At 48.4% G+C, this 20,773-nt stretch overlaps 1 protein-coding gene across 1 annotated transcript; it reads left to right on the top strand.

Moving 5' to 3' along the window:
* Window positions 1–18,021: 18,021 nt before the first annotated feature.
* On the top strand, window positions 18,022–20,648 carry LOC110332341 (carbonyl reductase [NADPH] 2). The gene is made up of 8 exons (XM_021213512.1): window positions 18,022–18,116; window positions 19,023–19,120; window positions 19,265–19,419; window positions 19,504–19,546; window positions 19,641–19,740; window positions 19,844–19,908; window positions 20,108–20,225; window positions 20,313–20,648. Exons 1-8 carry the CDS (start codon window positions 18,065–18,067, stop codon window positions 20,414–20,416), a joined length of 735 nt encoding a protein of 244 aa, XP_021069171.1. The 5' UTR covers window positions 18,022–18,064; the 3' UTR covers window positions 20,417–20,648.
* The last annotated feature ends 125 nt before the right edge of the window (window positions 20,649–20,773 follow it).

Raw genomic sequence — 20,773 nt, 5'->3', positions numbered from 1 at the left:
AGGCATTGCACGCATGTGGCCTACTAATATACAACCTGAGAAAACACTCATTTATTATATGTAAGTACACTGTAGCTGTCTTCAGACACTCCAGAAGAGGGCATCAGATCTTGTTACAGATGGTTATGAGCCACCATGTGGTTGCTGGGATTTGAACTCCAGACCTTTGGAAGAGCAGTCAGGTGCTCTTACCCACTGAGCCATCCCACCAGCCCAGCACATTTCTTTAAGCCCAGCACTAGGGAGGCAGGAATAGGCAGATCTCTATGTGTTCAGGGTCATCCTAGTCTATATAGAGAGGCCTTGTCTCAAAAAAAAAAAAAAACCAAAATTAAAAATTAATATATGTGTTGGCCCACGCCTTTAATCCTGGTATTTGGGAGGCAGAGGCAGAGGCAGGTGAATTCTGAGTTCGAGGGCAGCCTGGTCTACAAAGTGAGTTCCAGGACAGCCAGCCAGGGCTATACAGAGAGACCCTGTCTCGAAAAACAAAAACAAAAACAAAATTTAATGTAAAAAAAATTCTTAAAATCATGTTTATATTTCTCCATGATTCATAAAGTCTTAAATAGCATTGTTCCCTTTGCATGTTAAGCGCCCAGAGCAGCACCCTAGTTCTGACCACAATAGGGACACCCCAATTGGTACCGTCCTGAACATCTGTAAGATTTACTTATTTAATGCTTTGGATGGCATTAACCTATCTAGTTGTCTAGTGTGCATGTGTGTGGAGGAGGTAATGTGATACACACATACCAAAGCACATATGAAGGTCAGAGTATAGCATTAGGAAAGGCTTGGTTCTGACCACCCTGTAGCCAGGCTGAGCAGCAATCTCTGGTATTAGGTGAACCATCTCTCTGGCCGCAGACAGCTGTGGGGAGCCTGGTGCAAGCCCTGTGCAGGTGGTCAAGGGCCAGAAGAATATCTTTTCTCCTTGGGGCTTATTATTTATTATTTTATGTGTGGAGTGTTTTGTCTACCTGTATATCTGTGTACTCAAGTTACAAATGGTTGTGAGCTGCAGTGTGGGTGCTGGGAATTGAACCCAGGTCCTCTGGAAGAGCAGCCATTGCCCTTAAGTACTCTTTTACAAAGTACATGTGACCATGAGGGTGGGTTCTATACCTTAAAATCTTGTGTAGCCTCTGACAGATAGCATGAAGGTCAGCTGGCCATAAAGGACATGTGACATCTTCCCTAAGGATGGTTAGCAGTGTTTTGTAGGAAAGAGTCTGAGATAATCACTCTTGGGAATTTGGGTAAGGTCTGCCTCGGTAGCCAAAGGTCGGAGAGGTCTGCCTCCACAGATAGCAAAAGGGTCACCAGGTCATTAACAAAATCCACTCTCAGCCTGTGGATAGAATGCAGGTGTTTTATCTCGTTCATTGAGAGGGTTCCACAACCCTCTCCTCCCCCTCCTGTGTGGTTGACATTCCTGTTTTTCCCTAGTGATCTGTGGGCACTGTGGGCACAAGGACTTTTGTGCCCGCAACGCTGAGACATCTCTGCAGCCTCTCCACTTTATCTTCATCAGATTTATTTTCATTTATGTGTGCGTGCAGGTGCCCACACACGTGTAGAAGCCAGGAGAGGGTATCAGATCTCTTGGAGCTGGAGATACAGGCTTTTGGGAATTCCCCCATGTGGGATCTGAACTCTGGTAGAGCAGTTAGTGCTCTTAACTGTTGAGCCATCTCCCCAGCCCCACTTTTGAATTCTTGAGGACACACAGAGAGAAAACCACAATTCTTGCCTTGTCAGTGCAGGTTGAGTCCTGCTGTTTTACTTAGCTTCCAGTTGCTCTGGCAAACTCAGCTGGAAAGGAAGGAAGATTGCTACTGGAAAATGGTAAAGCTGTGTCTACAGAGAGAGAGAGAGAGAGAGAGAGAGAGAGAGAGAGAGAGAGAGAGAGAGACTGAGAGACTCCTTGGATATTTTGCTTCTAATTCAGAGAGAAACTGTTACAAAGTCTTGGTGTTTCTCTTGTCCTGGTTTTCAGTTATGATTACAGAGATTTCGAACCAGCAATTTTTTCTTCTTTGATCCAGTCACTCATGTGACTCTGATATTCTGGGAAAGGACTGTAATCATCTCATAACTGAGTCCCTGGTGGTCTGGTTAGCTGACATGGAGCACAGGAAGGCAGGAAGCATAGGAGGGAGACTAAAAGGTAGCTATACAGCCATACAGCCATACAGCTCTACAGCTATATGCCTCGAGAGCTGGTGGAGTCTGGAGATGGGAAGGTGGGACTCCAGCTGGCACACCAGGAAGTAGGTGCTATTAGCTCCAAGGGAGCAAGATGGCCACAAGCATCGGTCACCTGAGGAACGCATGTTCTGGAAGCTTGCAAGGGTACGTCTGTGATCTTTGGTTACCTCTTTCTACCTGCTAACACGTCTTTTGAGCCTTCTAACAACCCTACCCTTCCTCATGTCCTGCCTTCCCACTACAGGGTTAAAAGAAGCAGAGGCCCTAGAGGAAGGAGTTGGACCAGGCTAATGATAGAGAGATTCACAGCTCAGAACTTGCCTATGGCTGGGTTGGAGCTAGAACTCTCCACATGGGGTCTGAACAACCTTCATCTCTGGAGGGAGGGAGGCCAGATGATGATAGCACAGTGCCATGCATACTGCCAAGAGAACTGTTGAGCCTGTGTTAAAATCCCTTCCCTGGGGCCTACTTGGAGTGGCTCACGCCTTTGACCCAAGCACTCAGGGGGCAGAAGCAGGTGGATCTATTGAGAACAACCTGGTCTGCAAATCAAGTTCCAGGACAGCCAATGGTTTGAAAAAATTACTTCCTTGGGGAGTGAGCTATAGCATGTGCCCCTCCTCCCAAGGTCTCAACTGACTGAGGTGTGACTTCACCAAGTCCACCCAGGGAACCCCCTGAGCTTCTCAGGCTTACAGAGAAATGGTGGAGGGACTCCAAACAGGAACATGGGGGCCACATTGGAAGCTCTGCACCCAGGGATGGTGGCTTTTCCCCAAGACTGCTCAGATGGAGCCCCTTCCCTGCCTGGGTGGAGGACACTCAGTTGGAGGGACCCATGACCCTCCCTTCCCCCTCCTTCTGTGAGGGACGCTAGGCAGTCACGAGGACAGCTGTGATTATCTTTTGAGGCAGAACTCCTGATAATGGTAGCAGTTAGGTTTGGAGGATAGTCCAAAGCTTTATAGAGAAAGAGACCAGGAAAAAATTGTATCCTCTGTCCTTCTATGATTGTCTCTGAGAAGCAAGAAATTGATAAAATATTTTTTCTCGGGCTGGTGAGATGGCTCAGTGGGTAAGAGCACCCGACCGCTTTTCCAAAGGTCCGGAGTTCAAATTCCAGCAACCACATGGTGACTCATAACCATCTGTAACAAGATCTGACGCCCTCCTCTGGAGTGTCTGAAGACAGCTACAGTGTACTTACATATAATAAATAAATAAATCTTTAAAAAAATTTTAAATTTAAAAAAAATATTTTTTCTCATTTTATTTTGCTGATTACCTATAATAGACACGATGAGCGAATAATTTACGTGTAATCACAAAAATTGAGATATTATGAATGAAAGTTAAAATTTGATTGTGTTGGGGCCCAGGGATATAGTCCAGTGGCACCGCACTTAGCTGGCACACACCAACAGAAAAAGGTAGTTGTGTACACATGAACTGGCTCCTCATGTCATGTTTTTGAGAATATTTCTTAGGCTTCTACATCTGCATGATCACCTGGAAGGTGCTGAGGTTAGAGAAGCCACACGAGGCATGTTGGATGGATCGGGGATGGGAGATTGATGGTGCGAGTGAGGGGCTGCTAATAGGCCCCTTCCCATTATTCATAGGTTATTTGAAAACTCACTTCATTCAAATGGTAGTGCAAATGTGCAGGCTCAGCGCTCAGCAGGGCAGGCATACATATGGAAGGTAGGGGGCGCTGCAGTACAAATCGAGATCCTCTGGCTCAGGCCAGTAAGAATGGCTACTGTCCCCAGTTCTTCCAGCAACGAGGCTGGGTCAGGCTCTAGAAAGTCCCCAAACCACTTTACTTTCTCCTTTGTGGTTTATGTGAATGTGTGTTTGAGACAGGGTTTCTCTGTGTAGCCCTGGCTGTCCTGGAACTCACTCTGTAGACCAGGCTGGCCTTGAACTCAGAGATCTGCCTGCCTCCGCCTCTGAGTGCTGGGATTGAAGGAATTAGCCACTACCACCCAGTTTATTTTTTTTCTTCATTAACAGCAACAAAAAAATGGAATCTGGGGCTGGTGAGATGGCTCAGTGGGTAAGAGCACCCGACTGCTCTTCCGAAGGTCCTGAGTTCAAATCCCAGTCAACCATATGGTGGCTCACAGCCATCCGTAACGAAATCTGATGCCCTCTTCTGGAGTGTCTGAAGACAGCTACAGTGTACTTATATATAATAAATAAATATATAATTAAAAAAAATGGAATCCATGGGCAGGAGCCTGCTGAATTATGTGTATGTGTGTTTTCTAGCAACGATGATAGTAAGTCAACTTTCTATTTAGTGGACACAACTGACTTATGTACACTCTCATAGTTAGTACCCCCATATTCTACGGAGTCGATTGAGATCACAAGAAAGAATTAAGTACCAGGTGCTCAGAACACACATTTTGTGGGACCCACATTGTGAGCTCATCCAGCAGAGAATCCAAGAAAAAGGGGATGAGCCCCACCACCAGCCCACCCCCGTTGTCCCAGTGAGGTGTTTAGAAGTAGAATATCTGTGAGAGATTAAGGAATTCTGGCTCAGGTTCACACCAAGATCTCAGGGTCAGGGCCCCAGGTTGGTAAAAGGCTGAGGTTGGGTTCAAACCTGCTGGGGAAAAGCCATAACTGACTGGACACAGTGAGGCCAAGACCATAACTGGCTAGTCACAGTGAGGCCAAGGCCATAACTGACTGGACACAGTGAGGCCAAGGCCATAACTGACTGGACACAGTGAGGCCAAGGCCATAACTGACTGGACACAGTGAGGCCAAGGCCATAACTGGACACAGTAAGGTCAAGGCATGTTGGTTAAGGACACAGATGTGATGGATGTGGACATGGTGTGGGAGAGCTAGGGAATTTGCAGTGCCACTTACCAGGGCCTCACAATGCTATGCATAACACCTTACTACTAAACTATACCCAGCTACAAAAATTTAAATTTATTAATAACAAGCCTAAAGACCTGAGTGCTATCCCCATGGTGGAAGGAGAGGATCAAGTTCTGCAAGGTGTTCTCACATTTACATGTGCACAACAGCACAGGGGCAGTCATATGCACACATGTGCGTATGTACACACAAGTAATTGATTACTAATTAGTGCATAACTAATAAAGATAAATGTGGAGAGCCTTTGGGGGGGCCGCTTGGCAGGAACGTGACATTGTCCAAGGACAAGGAAATGGGGTTCAGGCAGGAATCTGACATTAGGCCATGACAAGGAAGTAAGTTTAGGCAGGAATCTAACTTTAGGCTAGAACAGGGAAGTAAATTCAAGCAGGAATCTTAATCTTAGGGTGGAACAAAAGAAGTCGGCTTCAGGCAAGATTTGTGGTTTAGGCAAGGAAGGGGGCTCAGGTATTTTTGTCACTCTGACAAGCGCTTGGAAACGACTGTCTGTCCCTGGAGTAACCAAGGGACTTTGCTTACTGCCTTGCTTGTTCCTCATTATACTGCTCACCCTTAATACTTGCATGTAATAAAAATGCTATAAAAGCAGATTGGGAAAAATTAAACCTGCCTTCAGCCTCAGACTTCACTGGGGTCATCCTGTAGCATGGTCTAATCATTTTTTTCCTTTCCATCCTTGCTCCTGCACTGGAGAACCTGTTGACTGACTGAGCAGGTTAGGTCAGATAAAATACAAAGTGGCAATAATTCTTATATTTATTATATGACTTATATTGGTGTGTTTACACGCATATGTGTCTGCATGTTTTGGAATGTGTAGACTTGTAGAGGTCAGAGGTCAACCTTGGGCTTCATCCCTCAGAAGCTACTTAGCTTGTGTTCTGAGACAGGGTCGTTCATTAGGAGCAGGGCTTGCTAATTCAGCTAATTATCCAGCTAACACAGGGGTCTTCCTGTGGCGTTCCCATAACTGGGATTGCCAGCTTCTGTCATTACGATGGCCTTGGTACATGGGTTCTGGGAATCAAACTCAGAAATCGAGCTCTTTACACAATGATCTGTCTCCCCAGACAAGTGTATATTTGTGCACACATGAACACAGGCTTTGAGATAGAAGCAGGGACTCACAATCCTATCAAACACCTCACTATCGAACTATACCGGAGCTGCAAAACTTTTTTTTTTTTTTTTTTGGTTTTTCGAGGCAGGGTTTCTCTGTATAGCCCTGGCTGCCCTGGAACTTACTCTGTAGACCAGGCTGGTCTCAAACTCAGAAATCCACCTGCCTCTGCCTCCCAAGTGCTGGGATTAAAGGCGTGTGCCACCACCGCCTGGCTCTCTCTCTCTCTCTCTCTCTCTCTCTCTCTCTCTCTCTCTCTTTTAAGACTTATTTATTATTATACATAAGTTCACTGTAGCTGACTTCAGACACACCACAAGAGGGCATCAGATCACATTATGGGTGGTTGTGAGCCACCATGTGGTTGCTGGGATTTGAACTCAGGACCTTCGAAAGAGCAGTCAGTGCCCTTAACCGCTGAGCCATCTCACCAGCCCCCCCCTTTTTTTTTTAAAGATTTATTTATTTTATTTATGTGAGTACACTGTAGCTGTCTTCACACATACCAGAAGAGGGAGTCAGATATCATTATGGATAGATGGTTGTGAGTCACCATGTGGTTGCTGGGAATTGAACTCAGGACCCCCAGAACAGTCAGTACTCTTAACCATAGAGCCATCTGTCCAGTCTGAGAGCAGTTATCTTTAGAGTGAGCCTGCGCCTCAGAGCCTGCACCTCAGAGCCTGAAGTCATTTAATAAGCGCTAACTCTTCCAATCACCCCGCACAGCCAGAATTAATATACAATCAGGCGGACCACAGCTTGGCCGGGTCCCATAACGTTTAATACGCCCCGCCCCGCCCCCCACGTGACATACAAGTCTACTTTGAGAAGCTGGTGATGGTGCTTTTTAACTTATAAATAGATAAGCCATCACTTACTGTTCTGAGCCTTGTGGGTGACACCTGAGATAGTGTCTACAAATGTCAAAGTACAAAGTCATCTTTGACATTTGACCTCAAGTTGGAGTCACCCAGGGCAAGGCACAGTCTGAAGCCACTGTGTCAAATAATACATAGTAACAGTATAGTTCAGCCATGTCTTAGGAAGCAGCCCAGAGGAGGAGCCAGATGTCTGGAAGGATCTGATGGGGTCTGAGGACAGAGCCAGTCTCTGGTGGAGCAGTTTCTAGAAATCTTTGAGACTCTGTCTGGTTGGAGAGAAGGGCTGCTCCTGTCTGTGTGTTGTAGGAGCTGTGTTAGCAAACAAGCAGCATTTGACAAGACAGAGACCCAGCCTACACAGGAGATCGTCCCCTCAAGAACCCTGGTCCAAGCATCAGGGCCTCAGCTCTGTTCACAAGGTGGGATCCTACCCTGCAGACGCTTCCATTCCCCTGAGGACAGGGTCAGGAGTGGGGACCTCTTTGGGGGCTGTAATTTGACAATCCCTTCCTTCTTCTCTACCCTGCACCTGTTTGCATCTCTAGCCACGCTTCTTCTCCTTCTTCTTTTTCACATTTATTTATTCTTGTCTCACACAATAGATCCTAACTGTGGACTCACCTGTCCCACTTCTTAACCTGGAGAATATCTGGGAGGGCTTCTTCCAGCCGTATCTTCTTACATTAAGTCTCTCTTGCCAGGTCCTGCACTGCCCAACACAGAAGAGCTTAGATTTTGGGAAGGTTCAAGTTTAGGAAAGTCTTTGGTCATGTTTGTGAGCCAGTCCTTTTATAAACTCATTATATAAGAAGGTAGGGTACACAAGACACTCGGGCCAGTTACTGCCCTGAGGAGATAAAGCTAAGATGTTCTTCTTCTTCTTTTTTTTTTTTTTTTTTTAGATTTATTTATTTATTATATGTAAGTACACTGTCTTCAGACACTCCAGAAGAGGGAGTCAGATCTTGTTACAGATGGTTATGAGCCACCGTGTGGTTGCTGGGATTTGAACTCCGGACCTTCGGAAGAGCAGTTGGGTGCTCTTACCCACTGAGCCATCTCACCAGCTGCCTAAGATGTTCTTCTTAACCCATTAATGTATAGGCAAAAGATGCAACCTAGGGTGGCCCTTGGTGCCCTGCCCAGGGCAGGGGCCTTTGCTCTGCCTCTACCTAATGTCACTCCCAAAGGTTCAGGGCTGCCTAAACTCCTGACCCTGGTGCAAAATCTGCCTTAGCTGATGAGCAGAAGACCACCCACAGAGTCAGGTGGAGATGAGGGACCGTGGGTGACCAGCAAGTGGAAGCTGACCGAAAACCCATCTTTGAATTTGCATTTCCTTTTTCTGTTTGTTGTTTCTTAAAGATTTATTTATTTATTTTATGTATATGAGTACACTATAGCTGTACAGATGGTTGTGAGCCTTCATCTAGTTGTTGGGAATTGAATTTAGGACCTTTGTTCACTCCGGTCAACCCTGCTCTCACTCCAGTTGTCCCCACCTGTTCAGTCCCTGCTCACTCCAGCCCAAAGATTTATTTATTATTATAAATAAGTACACTGTAGCTGTCTTCAGACACACCAGAAGAGGGCATCAGATCCCATTACAGATGGTTGTGAGCCACCATGTGGTTTCTGGGATTTGAACTCAGGACCTTCGGAAGAGCATCTCACCAGCCCTTGTTGTTTGTTTTTAAGAGAGGAGGTCGTTGATGCTTTGGGATGGGGGTCTCATTATGCAACCCTGGCTGTCCTGGACCTCACCTTGTAGCTTAGGCTGACTTTGAACTCAGAGATCTGCCCACCCCTGGTTTCTGAGTGCCGTATTCAGCTCTGATTATTTTGTTTCCAATAACACGCCTCACCCCCGCTACTCACCTTGGTGAGTAAAGAGAACCCCCAGTTCTGCTCCCTGTTCGGGTTGGCCCTCCCCTCCAGTGTGTCACACCAGGATAAGTGTGGGCCAAGCCTGGATCTCTCTACCCCACCCATGTTGTGCCTTTCAACACCCTGAGTTCAGCAGGAACCTTAGCTTACCCCAGCAGGTGCCTTGGGGCTCCCTCCCTTTCTCCTCAAGTCCACTTGTCCCTAACTCTGAATGGCAGTGCTGATCCAGCTTGGCCCGCACCTGGCTGATGTATTTCCTTGTGAACCTGGAGTCCAGTTTCGAGTTGTTTTGTCAAGGGCTCTCTCTATGTCTTGAGAGCAGGAAATTCAAATAAAAACTTCCCCCTACAGAGGCCCAAAGAAGGAATTTGAGAGGACTCGGAATCTTCTAGAAGGATTTTATTCAGCTCCAGCTATCACCTGTTCATGTGTTCAGGAGGGGGGGTCATACCTCTACATACACACCATGGAAGTTCAACAGCCCCTAGGGGCCTCTTGTGACATAGAGTCTGTTGGTTTGTTTGCCTACCTGCTGGCCTACCTCTCTGCCTCTCCGGCTACACGTGCACACACAGGTGTTCAGAATGACTTGCAAGAATAGGCATGCGCCCATGCAGGTGTGTGCCCCCAAAGCCTTCTCTCCAGGGTGACCCCAGGCTGGTCAGGGCACATCCTAGCCTCACTCATCCTGCAAGTCAGGGCAGGGAACCACACACACCTGGTTAGCTCAGTGTGACCTGACTTGTGGGAGTGACACGGCCTAGGGCCAACTTGAGTTAGCTCTGCACTGACCGGCAAGGGACTTCCCATATCTGCTACCCTGGTAAGGGATGCAGCCACTCTCCCAGTGGCTATCCCTCTGCAGTGGGAGGGCAACAGGAGGCAAAATCAATCACAAATGAATGAAGAGCACAGGTAGTTGGCTGCATGGTGCTCCCTGCATGGTGCTCCCTCAAGATGTGTGCCCTCGACCCAACAGACACAGTCTTACTCAGGGAACAGGGGTTTGCAGATGAAGCTGAGAAAGGAGCAGATCCCAGAGCCCAGACACTGCCCTGTGAAGAAACTAAGCCCCAGCTGGCTGTCCCTCTTCCAGCTTCTCTCAAAGATGCTTGCAGCTTATCTGCCAGGGTAACACACGCTCCCAGAAGCCAACAGTCCCGCTGTGGTCCTGTCAGGACAGGTAGTTGATGGATTTCCCGCACACTGTTTCAGAGCCGGCTCACAGTGGTTGTCAGTGCTATAACCCCAACCACATGGGTGGGGGAGGGGGAGGAGGAGCCTAAGTCAGTTTCCTGACTCTTTGAATGCAGACCATGGGCAGCCAAGCACAAATAGAGAGGCTGGGCATACTCCTGCTTCTCCAGTGGAGAAGTGTTAAATTTCAGAGGTTAGTGTCACAGTCAGGGACTCTGTGTTCCTGACCGGCCAGTACCAGATAGTCATCTCAACCCCCAACCCAAAACAAGAGGACTGCATTGTGAATAGCCTGTAAGGACCTGCCACATGCTACTATTTACCATCAACATGCCTGCATTGGTGGTTCCAGCTCAGCCATTAAAGTTCCCTCTGTAGATATTCAGAAATAGCAACCTCAGTTGCCACTACCATCGTGAACACCATTTCTTTCACAGTCCAACACTTCTGCTGCTCAGCTGTGGCCCTGCTGGAGGACTCTCCGCTCCGTGGCCTGTAGTAAGGTCACCAGTGGTGACCTGTTCTCAGCGACAGACTCATTTGCTGCACTAACTCACATGTAATTCCTTGGCAGCTGTGTCGACTGTCCAGTCCTCGACCACCTTAGGAACCTTGCTACCTATCACTCTACAGGACATCATGAAAGTTTGTTGCCGCAGTGAGGTCATGTTCACTGGACTTATAGGTGTGAAGAAACAGCTCTCCTCACTCTACTATTAAGACGCAAAGCTTTCCAAGGTTGGTGAGGTGGTGTTGTGACTGTCCTCAAAGCTAAGTGACAGCCATCTTGAGGAATTCATCTGTGCCCCTTGGGAAAGGATCATCATCTGGGCTTGATGACTGTTCACAGCCTCTCGTGGAAGGGTGGGGGGAGCCATGAGAGTCTCAACCCGAGGTTGTAGAAGGGCAGGAGTTATGTCAGGATGTATGCTTGTCCCTGATTGGATGAACGCTGAAAGTGCATTGCCTTGGGGTTTGGCCTTTATAGGCACCTGACCGATTTAACCCAGTGCCACTCTCTGGGAATCCCAGCTATGGACCTGGCCAGCGTCAATCTTCCTGGACAGTATCAAATAAAGCTTGCTTTAACTGTACAGTCATGGACTTGGCCTTTCTTCTAGACAGCTTCAGGTCTAACATTTGCTTGCAGCTGTGCCTTGGTTGTATGTGGCCTAAGGGAGGGGCCGTGGAAGACTGGGGCTGGGGGGGAAGGTGGGGAGAGGGAACCTCTATCTATGGAGCTACAGGGGAGCCCTCATTCCTGCTGGAGAACGGCCTGTTGCTGAGAAGCAACATAGCCCTATTAGTAACTTCTTGTCTGTGTTCTGGAAGGGAACCCAGTACCCTCATTGGTTCCCTGAAGCGTGGTTTGTCCTTGGGACCTTGGAAGGAGAGGAAGACCTTGTTTATATCCTTTCCAGTCAAGGGTTTTTTTTTTTTTTTGTTTTTGGTTTTATGGGCAGGGTTTCTCTGTGCATCCCTGGCTGTCCTCGAACTCTGTAGACCAGGCTAGCCTCAAACTCACAGACATCTGCCTGCCTCTGCCTCCTGAGTGCTGGGATTAAAGGTGTGTGCCACCACTGCCAGGCTCTCTGGACTAGGAATTTTAGATGGTTTAGCTGGTGATGGTGCGTTCAGGCAAACCTGACAACCTGAGTCAGATCCCTGGAGTGCACGTGGTGGAAGGGAGAGGGATCAATGCTCACAAGTTGTCTTCTGACATCCGTGTTAGTACGACGACATGGTTGTGCGACTGCATGTAATACATAATAATAAATAAATTGAAAAATCAAAAGATAGAGAGCAACTGAGGGAGACAATATTGACCTCTGGTATCCACATGCACACACTGGCATCTGCACACACAAACACACAAAGCCTGGAGCATAGGAAAGGCAGAGGTGGGCCACCAAGAAGCTCCATGAAGTCCCGGCCTGTGCCCTTTATCATTAAATTCCTTACTGTCCAGTGAGGAATTTAATGATCTCCATAGTGGGGATACCCACATCAACATTGTTGAGATGCTGACACTATGGATGTATAGTGCAAGGCATTGTGGAAAAGAGATAAAGACTATGGTGTTTGAGGGCCCATGAAGTGTTACTTTGGCAAATTGTTCTCAAGTGGCTCTGGTTCTGGGGAGACAGAATTCTTGATGCTAGGCCTGTTTAAAAAAAAATTAAATTAAAAAAAAGTGCCATGCACCAGGAGAAAGATTGGTTAGTGGATGGTTCTGGGTTTTTTCCCAAAGTAATGTTCTCCCAGAACAAAGGAAACATGGTAATTTCATCTGAGAAGCCTACCCATGTCACACAGGAAGGCACATGTGGAGGCAGACACACTTCTGAACATGTTCAGTTGAAGGTAATGCGTTCCGTGTCTATAAAGGAAAGATGACGATGCTCCAGTCAGTAGAATGAGGAGACAAGTTTGTCTGTTTGAGATGCCTAAAAGACTAAGTCAAAGGATGCTCCGTGGGTGCACAGTACACACCTGCAGCTTGGGGAAGCTGATCTCATCACAAGCTATAGTAGTCTAGAACCGGGTTCCCAACAGCAACTGGTCTCATAGACTCCCAAGGACGCCCTGGATGAATGCCCATAAGAACTTATAACAGAAGGAAGATGTTACTAAGTTTATATAGGATTCTTGGTTCAGAGAGTAGCTGTTAGCATGGAGACAGAAGGGTGAGGCTTACACATACCCCGTGTATACCCAGTCCACCTGCTTTGGCCATAACAGGATAAGGGATATCTAAAACATTGCAGAGTGGTCAGGTTTGCTCATGTCTTTACATGGGCCACAGTAGAGGCAAGCTGTCCAATAGTCTATCAGAAAGTTACTGATGAATTTATATGATCAGACCCTCCTAGAAAATGACAGCTGTCTGTCATTTGTGAAAGAATTGTATACTGGTTGACTTTTGTCAACTTGACACAGAGCTAGATATATATGGGAAGTGGGAATTTTTTTTTTTTTGAGATAGGGTTTCTCTGTATAGCCCTGGCTGTCCTGGAACTCATTCTGTAGACCAGGCTGGCCTTGAACTCAGAAATCAGCCTGCCTCTGCCTCCCAAGTGCTGGCCTTTTTTTTTTTTTCTTAAATGTGTACTTGCCTGCATGTATTTCTGTGCACTACACATATGCCTGGTCCCTATGAGAGCCAGAAAAGGGCATCAGATTCCCTGGAGCTGGAGCCACCGACAGTTGTGACACATGTGGGTGTTAGAAACCGAACCCAGGTCCTCTACAAGAACTGCTGAGGCCCCTGAAGACAGACTCTTAATTGAGAAAATGCCTCCATCAGATTGGGCCGTAGGCTAGTCTGTGGGATGTTATCCTGATTAATGGTTGGCACTAATGATTGATCCAAAAGGGTCTAGTCCATTTTGAGTAGTGTCATCCTGGGGAAGGTGGTCCTGGATTGTATACACAAACAGGTTGTGACAGCATACAACTTCAGTCTCAGCAGTTGTGAAGCAGAGGTTGGTGGATCTCTGAATTCAAGGCCAGCTGGGTCTACACAGTGAGTTCTAGGACAGCAAAGTATATATCTATATCTAGATATATCTATAGGGGCTGGAGAGATGGCTCAGTGGTTAAGAGCACTGATTGCTCTTCCAGAGGTCCTGAGTTCAATTCCCAGCAACCACATGGTGGCTCACAAACATCAGTAATGGGATCTAATGCCCTCTTCTGGTGTGTCTGAAGACAGTGACAGTGTACTCACATTCATAAAATAAATAAATAATTCTTTTAAAAAATAGATATATCTATAGATGTAGATATAACAGGATATATCTGTAGAGAGAGATAGACGATATAGATATAGATTAGATATAGATATAGATGATATAGATAGATATCAATATATAGATAGATAGGTATAGATAGATATAGATGCAGATGTAGCTGTAGCTGTAGCTGTAGATGTAGATATAGATACAGATATAGATGTGTAGAGATACGTATCAAGTAGGTTGAGCAAGCCATGAAGAGTAAGCCAGTAAGCACTATTCCTTCGTGCCTCTGCTTTGATTTCTGCCTCCGGTTCCTGCTCTGATTTCTCTTAATGATGGACTACAAATGTACAATGAAATAAACCCTTTCCTCCCAAAGATAATTTTGGTCATTGTACTGGCTAGTTTTGTGTGTCAACTTGACACACAAAGAGAAAGGAGCCTCACAGAGAAAGGAGCCTCCCTTGGGGAAATGCCTCCATGAGATCCAGCTGTAAGGGATTTTCTCATTAGTGATCAAGAGGGTTAGGGCCCTGCCCATTGTGGGTAGTGCCATCCCTGGGCTGGCAAGCTGAGCAAGCCAGGGGAAGCAAGCCAGTAAGCAGCATCCCTCCATGGCCTCTGCATCAGCTCCTGCTTCCTGACCTGCTTGAGTTCCAGTCCTGACTTCCTTTGGTGATGAACAGCAGTGTGGAAGTGTAAGCTGAATAAACCCTTTCCTCCCCACTTGCTTCTTGGTCAGGATGTTTTTATTCAAGAATACAAACCTGGACTAAGACAGTCATAGTGTTCATCATAGCAATAAAAAGCAAACTAGAACGAATGGGCTTTTTATTTCAGAAATCAAGCTTGCTTTAGCTGGTCCCTCTCTGTAAGTTTTCTTTCAGAGTACAGTTTTCCCAAGTAGAGTCTATGTTGCTAATGTGGGCTATGTCCAAGATGTGTTCATATGGAGGAGCCTGTGTGCTGCCTCTGCCCCACACACAGCTGCCACAGGGAGCTCGTTGTAGACGATCGCTTCTTTTCCTGATTCTTTACTTTTTTTTTTTTTTTTTTAAAGATTTATTTATTTATTATACGTAAGTACACTGTAGCTGTCTTCAGACACTCCAGAAGAGGGCGTCAGATCTCATTACAGATGGTTGTGAGCCACCATGTGGTTGCTGGGATTTGAACTCAGGACCTTTGGAAGAGCAGTCGGTGCTCTTACCCATTGAGCCATCTCACCAGCCCCTCTTTTCCTGATTCTAATAACCCCGATACATCGTTCAAAATATAAAATGCACAAGCATATTCTAAGTGGCATGACTTTTAAAAGTCTGTTACTGATTCCAGCGCTCAGGAGATGTCAACCCTCTCTTCCTTGTCCCCATGGGGAACCAAAGGAAGATGCCATCCCAGTTCAACTTGGCAGATCAGTGGGTTTATTGGACTTACATACGGAGCATAGGGAAGGGATTACTGACAGAGAGTAAATGACTCCAAAGCAGTCACACTGGAAAGTCTTCACCTAACACAGACTCCGGGTGAAGCCCCGTACTCTAGTTGTCCCAGCTCCTGATTATATACACCTGCTACTGCTTCTCTCCAAAGAAGGCAAAATAGGAGCAGCAGTCTAGAAGATGGCAGCAGTTTGGCACAGTGGACAGCGCCTTACAACACAGCCCAAATTATGAGCCAGTAATATTTAGGGCAGGAGTCAACATGCCTTTCTTTGTAAAAGGCCAGAGAGTAAATGATTGAGACGAATCATTTGCAGGCCATACTGCCTCTGCCATAATTTACCAACACTGTTGTTGGTAACATAAAAATGGCTACAGTCACATAAACACATAGACATGACCTTGTTCAAGTAAAACTTTATTTACAAATATAGGACTCCCTGGTTGAGGTAGTGAGCAGTACAGTATCTGTAAATGGTACATCATGTACTTACTAAAAGTTAATGGTTGGTATTGTAAAAAAGCAAGAAAATGCTATAAAAATGGTAAGACACGGAGTCTACGAACGTGGTCATATCTGCAAAAATATCAAAGTAGACAATGAATAAAGTTACTAACGGTGGTCATAGTAGGATAACTGGGCAGTAAGAAGATGTCTTTGTCTATGTTTTAGTTCTTTCTAGTATTACTTTTATAATAAAATGTTTTAGCCAGGCGGTGGTGCATGCCTTTAATCCCAGCACCCGGAAGGCAGAGGCAGGCAGATTTCTGAGTTCAAGGCCAGCCTGGTCTACAGAGTGGGTTCCAGGGCAGCCAGGACTACACAGAGAAACCTTTTCCTGAGGGGCAGGGCAAGACTAAGCCACTGTAACTTGATGACATTGCTGGTTCCTCCTAAGTTTCTCCTAAATTTTAGCCGAACAAAAAGAAAAACCAGGGCGGAGGAAATGGCTTGGTGATGAAATGCTTACTATGCAAGCATGAGGACTGCCACCCATGTCTGCTTCTCCCTCGGGGTAGCCAGGCTCACTGCCAGCCTGGGCTGGAGGAAGGGAAGCTTAGCAGGGCGTGGTTGGGTTCAATGCAAGATCTTCGGTTTATTGAGGGAAAGGGAGAGATTTATCCCCATGGGGAGGAGGCCAGGGTCTCTGGGGCAAGGTGTGTGCCACTGGCCAGAACGGGGGTGTTGGAAGATGCTTCATCTGCATACACAGGGGCTTGTAGAGTTTCGTCCTTGCGTGTGTGTGTGTGTGTGTGTGTGTGTGTGTGTGTGTGTGTGTATGCTTGCTTGTGAATATGTGTGTGTACACACCTTATAAGGTCAAACAAGGAGTGAAACTTTGTGGACTTTATGGCTCCAGGTTGGGAGGAGAGAGCTGACTCCTGTGGTCCTCATCTGAGATACTCAGGGTTGAAGCTCTCCTTGGCCTTCCCTCCATAACCCTGAGCCACGATGGTTCCACCGAGGGCCTTGATGCAGGCACCAAGAACCCACACACGTTTGTAACCCAGCTTCCCTATGGAGCCATGTCCAAACCTTGACAGCTCAAGGGCTGGCTAGCCTGGTCTACCCAGTGCTGAGTGCCACCAAAACCATGTCTGCCCTCTTTCTGAGGGCCACTCAGTCTCAGTGTGGAGCCTGGAAGCAGGTAGGAAGCCAGAGCACCTCTTCTCCTGGGGGCTGTCCCTGAGACGCTCTGTGCATCCAGACCTCCTGCCTTGTGCCCCGCCACGACTCCCCTGGAAGGAAGTGTCCCTTTCATGGATTCTGTCACACAGGTCAGGAAGGGCTTGTCACGGCCTTAGACAACTTCCTAGACACAGAATCAGAATGGACATTTCATCCTCTGGCTGTTTTGCACAACTTTCCCCCAAGGGTCCATCCATCTGCTCTGAGAAGGGGAGTTCTACCTCAGAGGGCCTCAGTGTGGTCACCGAAGGCAGAGTCTCTGGGGCAGGTGGAGGCCACCTGGGAGAAGTGGGTACAGAGAGTAGCGGGGTGGGGGTTGGGCGGGAAGAGACTGCCTTAAGCAGTCTAAGCCATGGGGAACCAGATACCACTCTGTTCACTGGGTGTCTGCCCTTACCCAGGAGCACAGCCAAACCAGGGTGCTAGATTAACTCCGGGAGCTGCCAGTGCTGAGTGGTTGGCCACTGTCGTGTCCGTGCGCACAGCGGTCAGGCTGGAGCACCCCCACCTGACTGGAAAGTGCAGCTTCTCTTTCATTAAAACCATTATCGGCTGATGCTTCTGTGCAAAGAAGGAAAAATCAAAACACCAAAACTTCTATTCTCCTAGATTAGGGGTGTGGCCCAGTGGTACAAGGTTTGCCTGGCATGCCATGAGGGCTCAAGACCAGGCACCAGCCCAAAGAAAACACAATTACCTTCCCAGGTCTCCGGTTTCACAGCTCCACCACCGTCAGTCCCGCTCACAGGCATGTGTGTGCTTAATTTCTTATTTTTTTCTTCAAGCCCTAACAAGCAGCTGGATGCCATATTTGGGGAGTGAGAGCTACCCTTGGAGGAAGCGGGTAATGCCACCCTGGCCAGGCCAGTTGGCTCCTAGCTCCACCCACCCCTGCCCTGCCTGCTGCCCAGCCATAAAAGCTGAGCCCATCTCTTGCTGCAGAAGAAGTTGGTGTCAGCAGCATGAAGCTGAATTTCAGTGGCATGAGGGCCCTGGTGACAGGGGCAGGGAAAGGTGAGTGTGAGTAGGAAAGTGGGTGAGTGTGAGGTGAGTATGAGTGGGGAAGGGAGTGTGAGCAGGGAAGTGAGTGTGAGCAGGGAAAGGTGAGTGTAAACAGGGAAGTGGGGTGTGAACTAGGAAATGAGATGAATGTGAGCAAGGAAGTGAAGTGAGTGTGAGCAGTGAAGTGAGGTGAGTGTGAGCAGGAAAGTGGGGTAAGTGTGAGCAGGGAAGTGGGGTGAGTGTAAGCAGGGAAGTGGGTGAGTGTGAGCAGTGAAGTGTGAGTGTGAGCAGTGAAGTGAGTATGAGCAGGAAAGGGGTGAGTGTGAGCAGGGAAGTAAGGTGAGTGTGATCTGGAAAGTGGGGTGAGTGTGAGCAGGGAAGTGAGGTAAGTGTGAGCAGGGAGAGGTGAGTGTGAGCAGTGAAGTGAGGTGAGTGTGAGCAGAAAAGTGGGGTGAGTGTGAGCAGGGAAGTGATGTGAGTGTGAGCTGGAAAGTGCATTGAGTGTGAGCAGGGAAGTGGAGTGAGTGTGAGTAGGGAAGTGAGGTGTGAGCAGGGAAGTGGGTTGAGTGTGAGCAGGGAAGAGTGTGAGCTGTGTACTGAGGAGAGGAAGGGGACAACCTCAACACTGAGTAGGAGTCCAAGGTGACCTTGTCACAGCTCAGCCCTTCAAAACCTGACTCGAGACCCACCAGGATAGAGTGACACCCCCACCCTGGCCACGGTACCCCTGATGGATGGATGGGTTTAGGTTGGCTGCAGAGTAGCTCCCAGATCCAGACTGGGCAGTCGGGCCCCAGAGGTAGCCTTCCCGGGGCTCCTGAGGAGCCAGCCGCCCTCTAGGGTCTTTATTTCCACCTGGGATCCTGACCCTAGCTGTGACCACACATATAGGGCCCTTGTCCCACCATTCTCCTACAGGGATTGGACGGGACACTGTGAAGGCTCTGCATGCCTCAGGAGCCAAAGTGGTGGCTGTGACTCGGACCAACGCAGACCTGGTCAGCCTTGCCAAAGAGGTAAGGCTCACAGCCTGCCATCCCCGGGGCCTGCTCCCCACACTCACACAGCGTGCCATGGCTGGACCCTGCTCCCCACACTCAGGGATAGATCAGAAGGTATCTGGAACAGTGCCTCAGGCCACCAAACAATGTTCCCCACAGTGTCCCGGGATAGAGCCCGTGTGTGTGGACCTGGGTGACTGGGATGCCACAGAGAAGGCGCTGGGCGGTATCGGCCCTGTGGACTTGCTGGTGAACAACGCAGCGCTGGTTATAATGCAGCCCTTCCTGGAAGTTACCAAGGAAGCCTTTGACAGGTGGGCACCTGGAGAGAGTGGGCAGGCCAGGAAGGGTTGCTGAAGACAAGGTGTAGAGGCCATGGTTTGTTCTTTTCCTGCCAGGTCCTTCAGTGTAAATCTTCGCTCTGTGTTTCAGGTGTCCCAGGTGAGGTGGCAGGAGGGCTGTGGTCCATACAGCAACAATGGAGTGGGTGGGGTAGGGAGACGCAGGATGACCTACCTGCAACGCTTTCTTCCAGATGGTAGCCAGGGACATGATTAACCGTGGTGTGGCAGGGTCCATTGTCAATGTCTCCAGCATGGTGGCCCACGTCACCTTTCCTAACTTGATCACCTACAGTGAGTGCACCCTCCAAAAAAAGACGATAGGAGCCTTCAGTTTTTGGTGAGCCTCACAGAAAGTGTAATTAGAGGGTCCTCAGCACTCCCCATCCCCCAACAGGCTCCACCAAGGGAGCGATGACTATGCTGACCAAAGCCATGGCCATGGAACTGGGGCCACACAAGGTAGGCACAGGGGGCCGGGCCACACCTGAGGGACAGATGATGGACACCTGGGGCAGGGCTGGGGGTTGAGGGTGAGGCCTGAGGACTGGACTCAGGGTTCATCTGGACAGAGTAAGTAAGCTCTCCTGGGGCGAGTCCTGAGCTGTGCAGGTAGGGCTCGTTCCTCAGCTGTGCTACCAGCTGTGGCTTCTGGCCCCAGATTCGGGTAAACTCCGTAAACCCCACTGTGGTGCTGACTGACATGGGCAAGAAAGTCTCTGCAGACACTGAGTTTGCCAGGAAGCTCAAGGAGCGCCACCCACTGAGGAAGTTCGCAGGTCAGCTGGGGACAGTGGGTGAAGGGAACTGTGTTGTTGGCCAGCAGCCAAGCAAGCGAGAGCCTTGACTGGTCTGTTCTCCTGCAGAGGTTGAAGACGTTGTCAACAGCATCCTCTTCCTGCTCAGCGACAGCAGTGCCTCTACCAGTGGCGGTGGCATCCTGGTGGATGCTGGCTACCTGGCCTCCTAGTCTGCCCAGTTGCTGTGGACATCTGAATGGCCTTCCCAGCCCCACCCTCCGCCAAAGGGTCTACTGATCTCGTGACCCCGCCCTCATGCTAAAGTCACGCCCACCACGCAGATCACGGTTCCACCCCCATGTTATTGTCGGATCCCACAATCACTCCAGGACCCAGACCTTGTTCTCTTTGTCCACTTTGTTGGTCTCATTTGCCTAAATAAATGGGCCACTGCGTTACCTTAACTATTGCTATTGCACAGGACTTCTTGGGGCGGGGTGGGATGGGGTGGGGTGGGGCGTTATAAAGCTGGACGCTGATTTTACCTCAAAGCCAGCTCTCCTCCAATACCTACTGTGTCTTGTGTT

The sequence above is a fragment of the Mus pahari genome, chromosome 14, assembly GCF_900095145.1.
Source record: "Mus pahari chromosome 14, PAHARI_EIJ_v1.1, whole genome shotgun sequence".
NCBI classification, from domain to species: Eukaryota; Metazoa; Chordata; class Mammalia; order Rodentia; family Muridae; genus Mus; species Mus pahari.
This window is presented reverse-complemented; position numbering and strand designations above follow the sequence as displayed.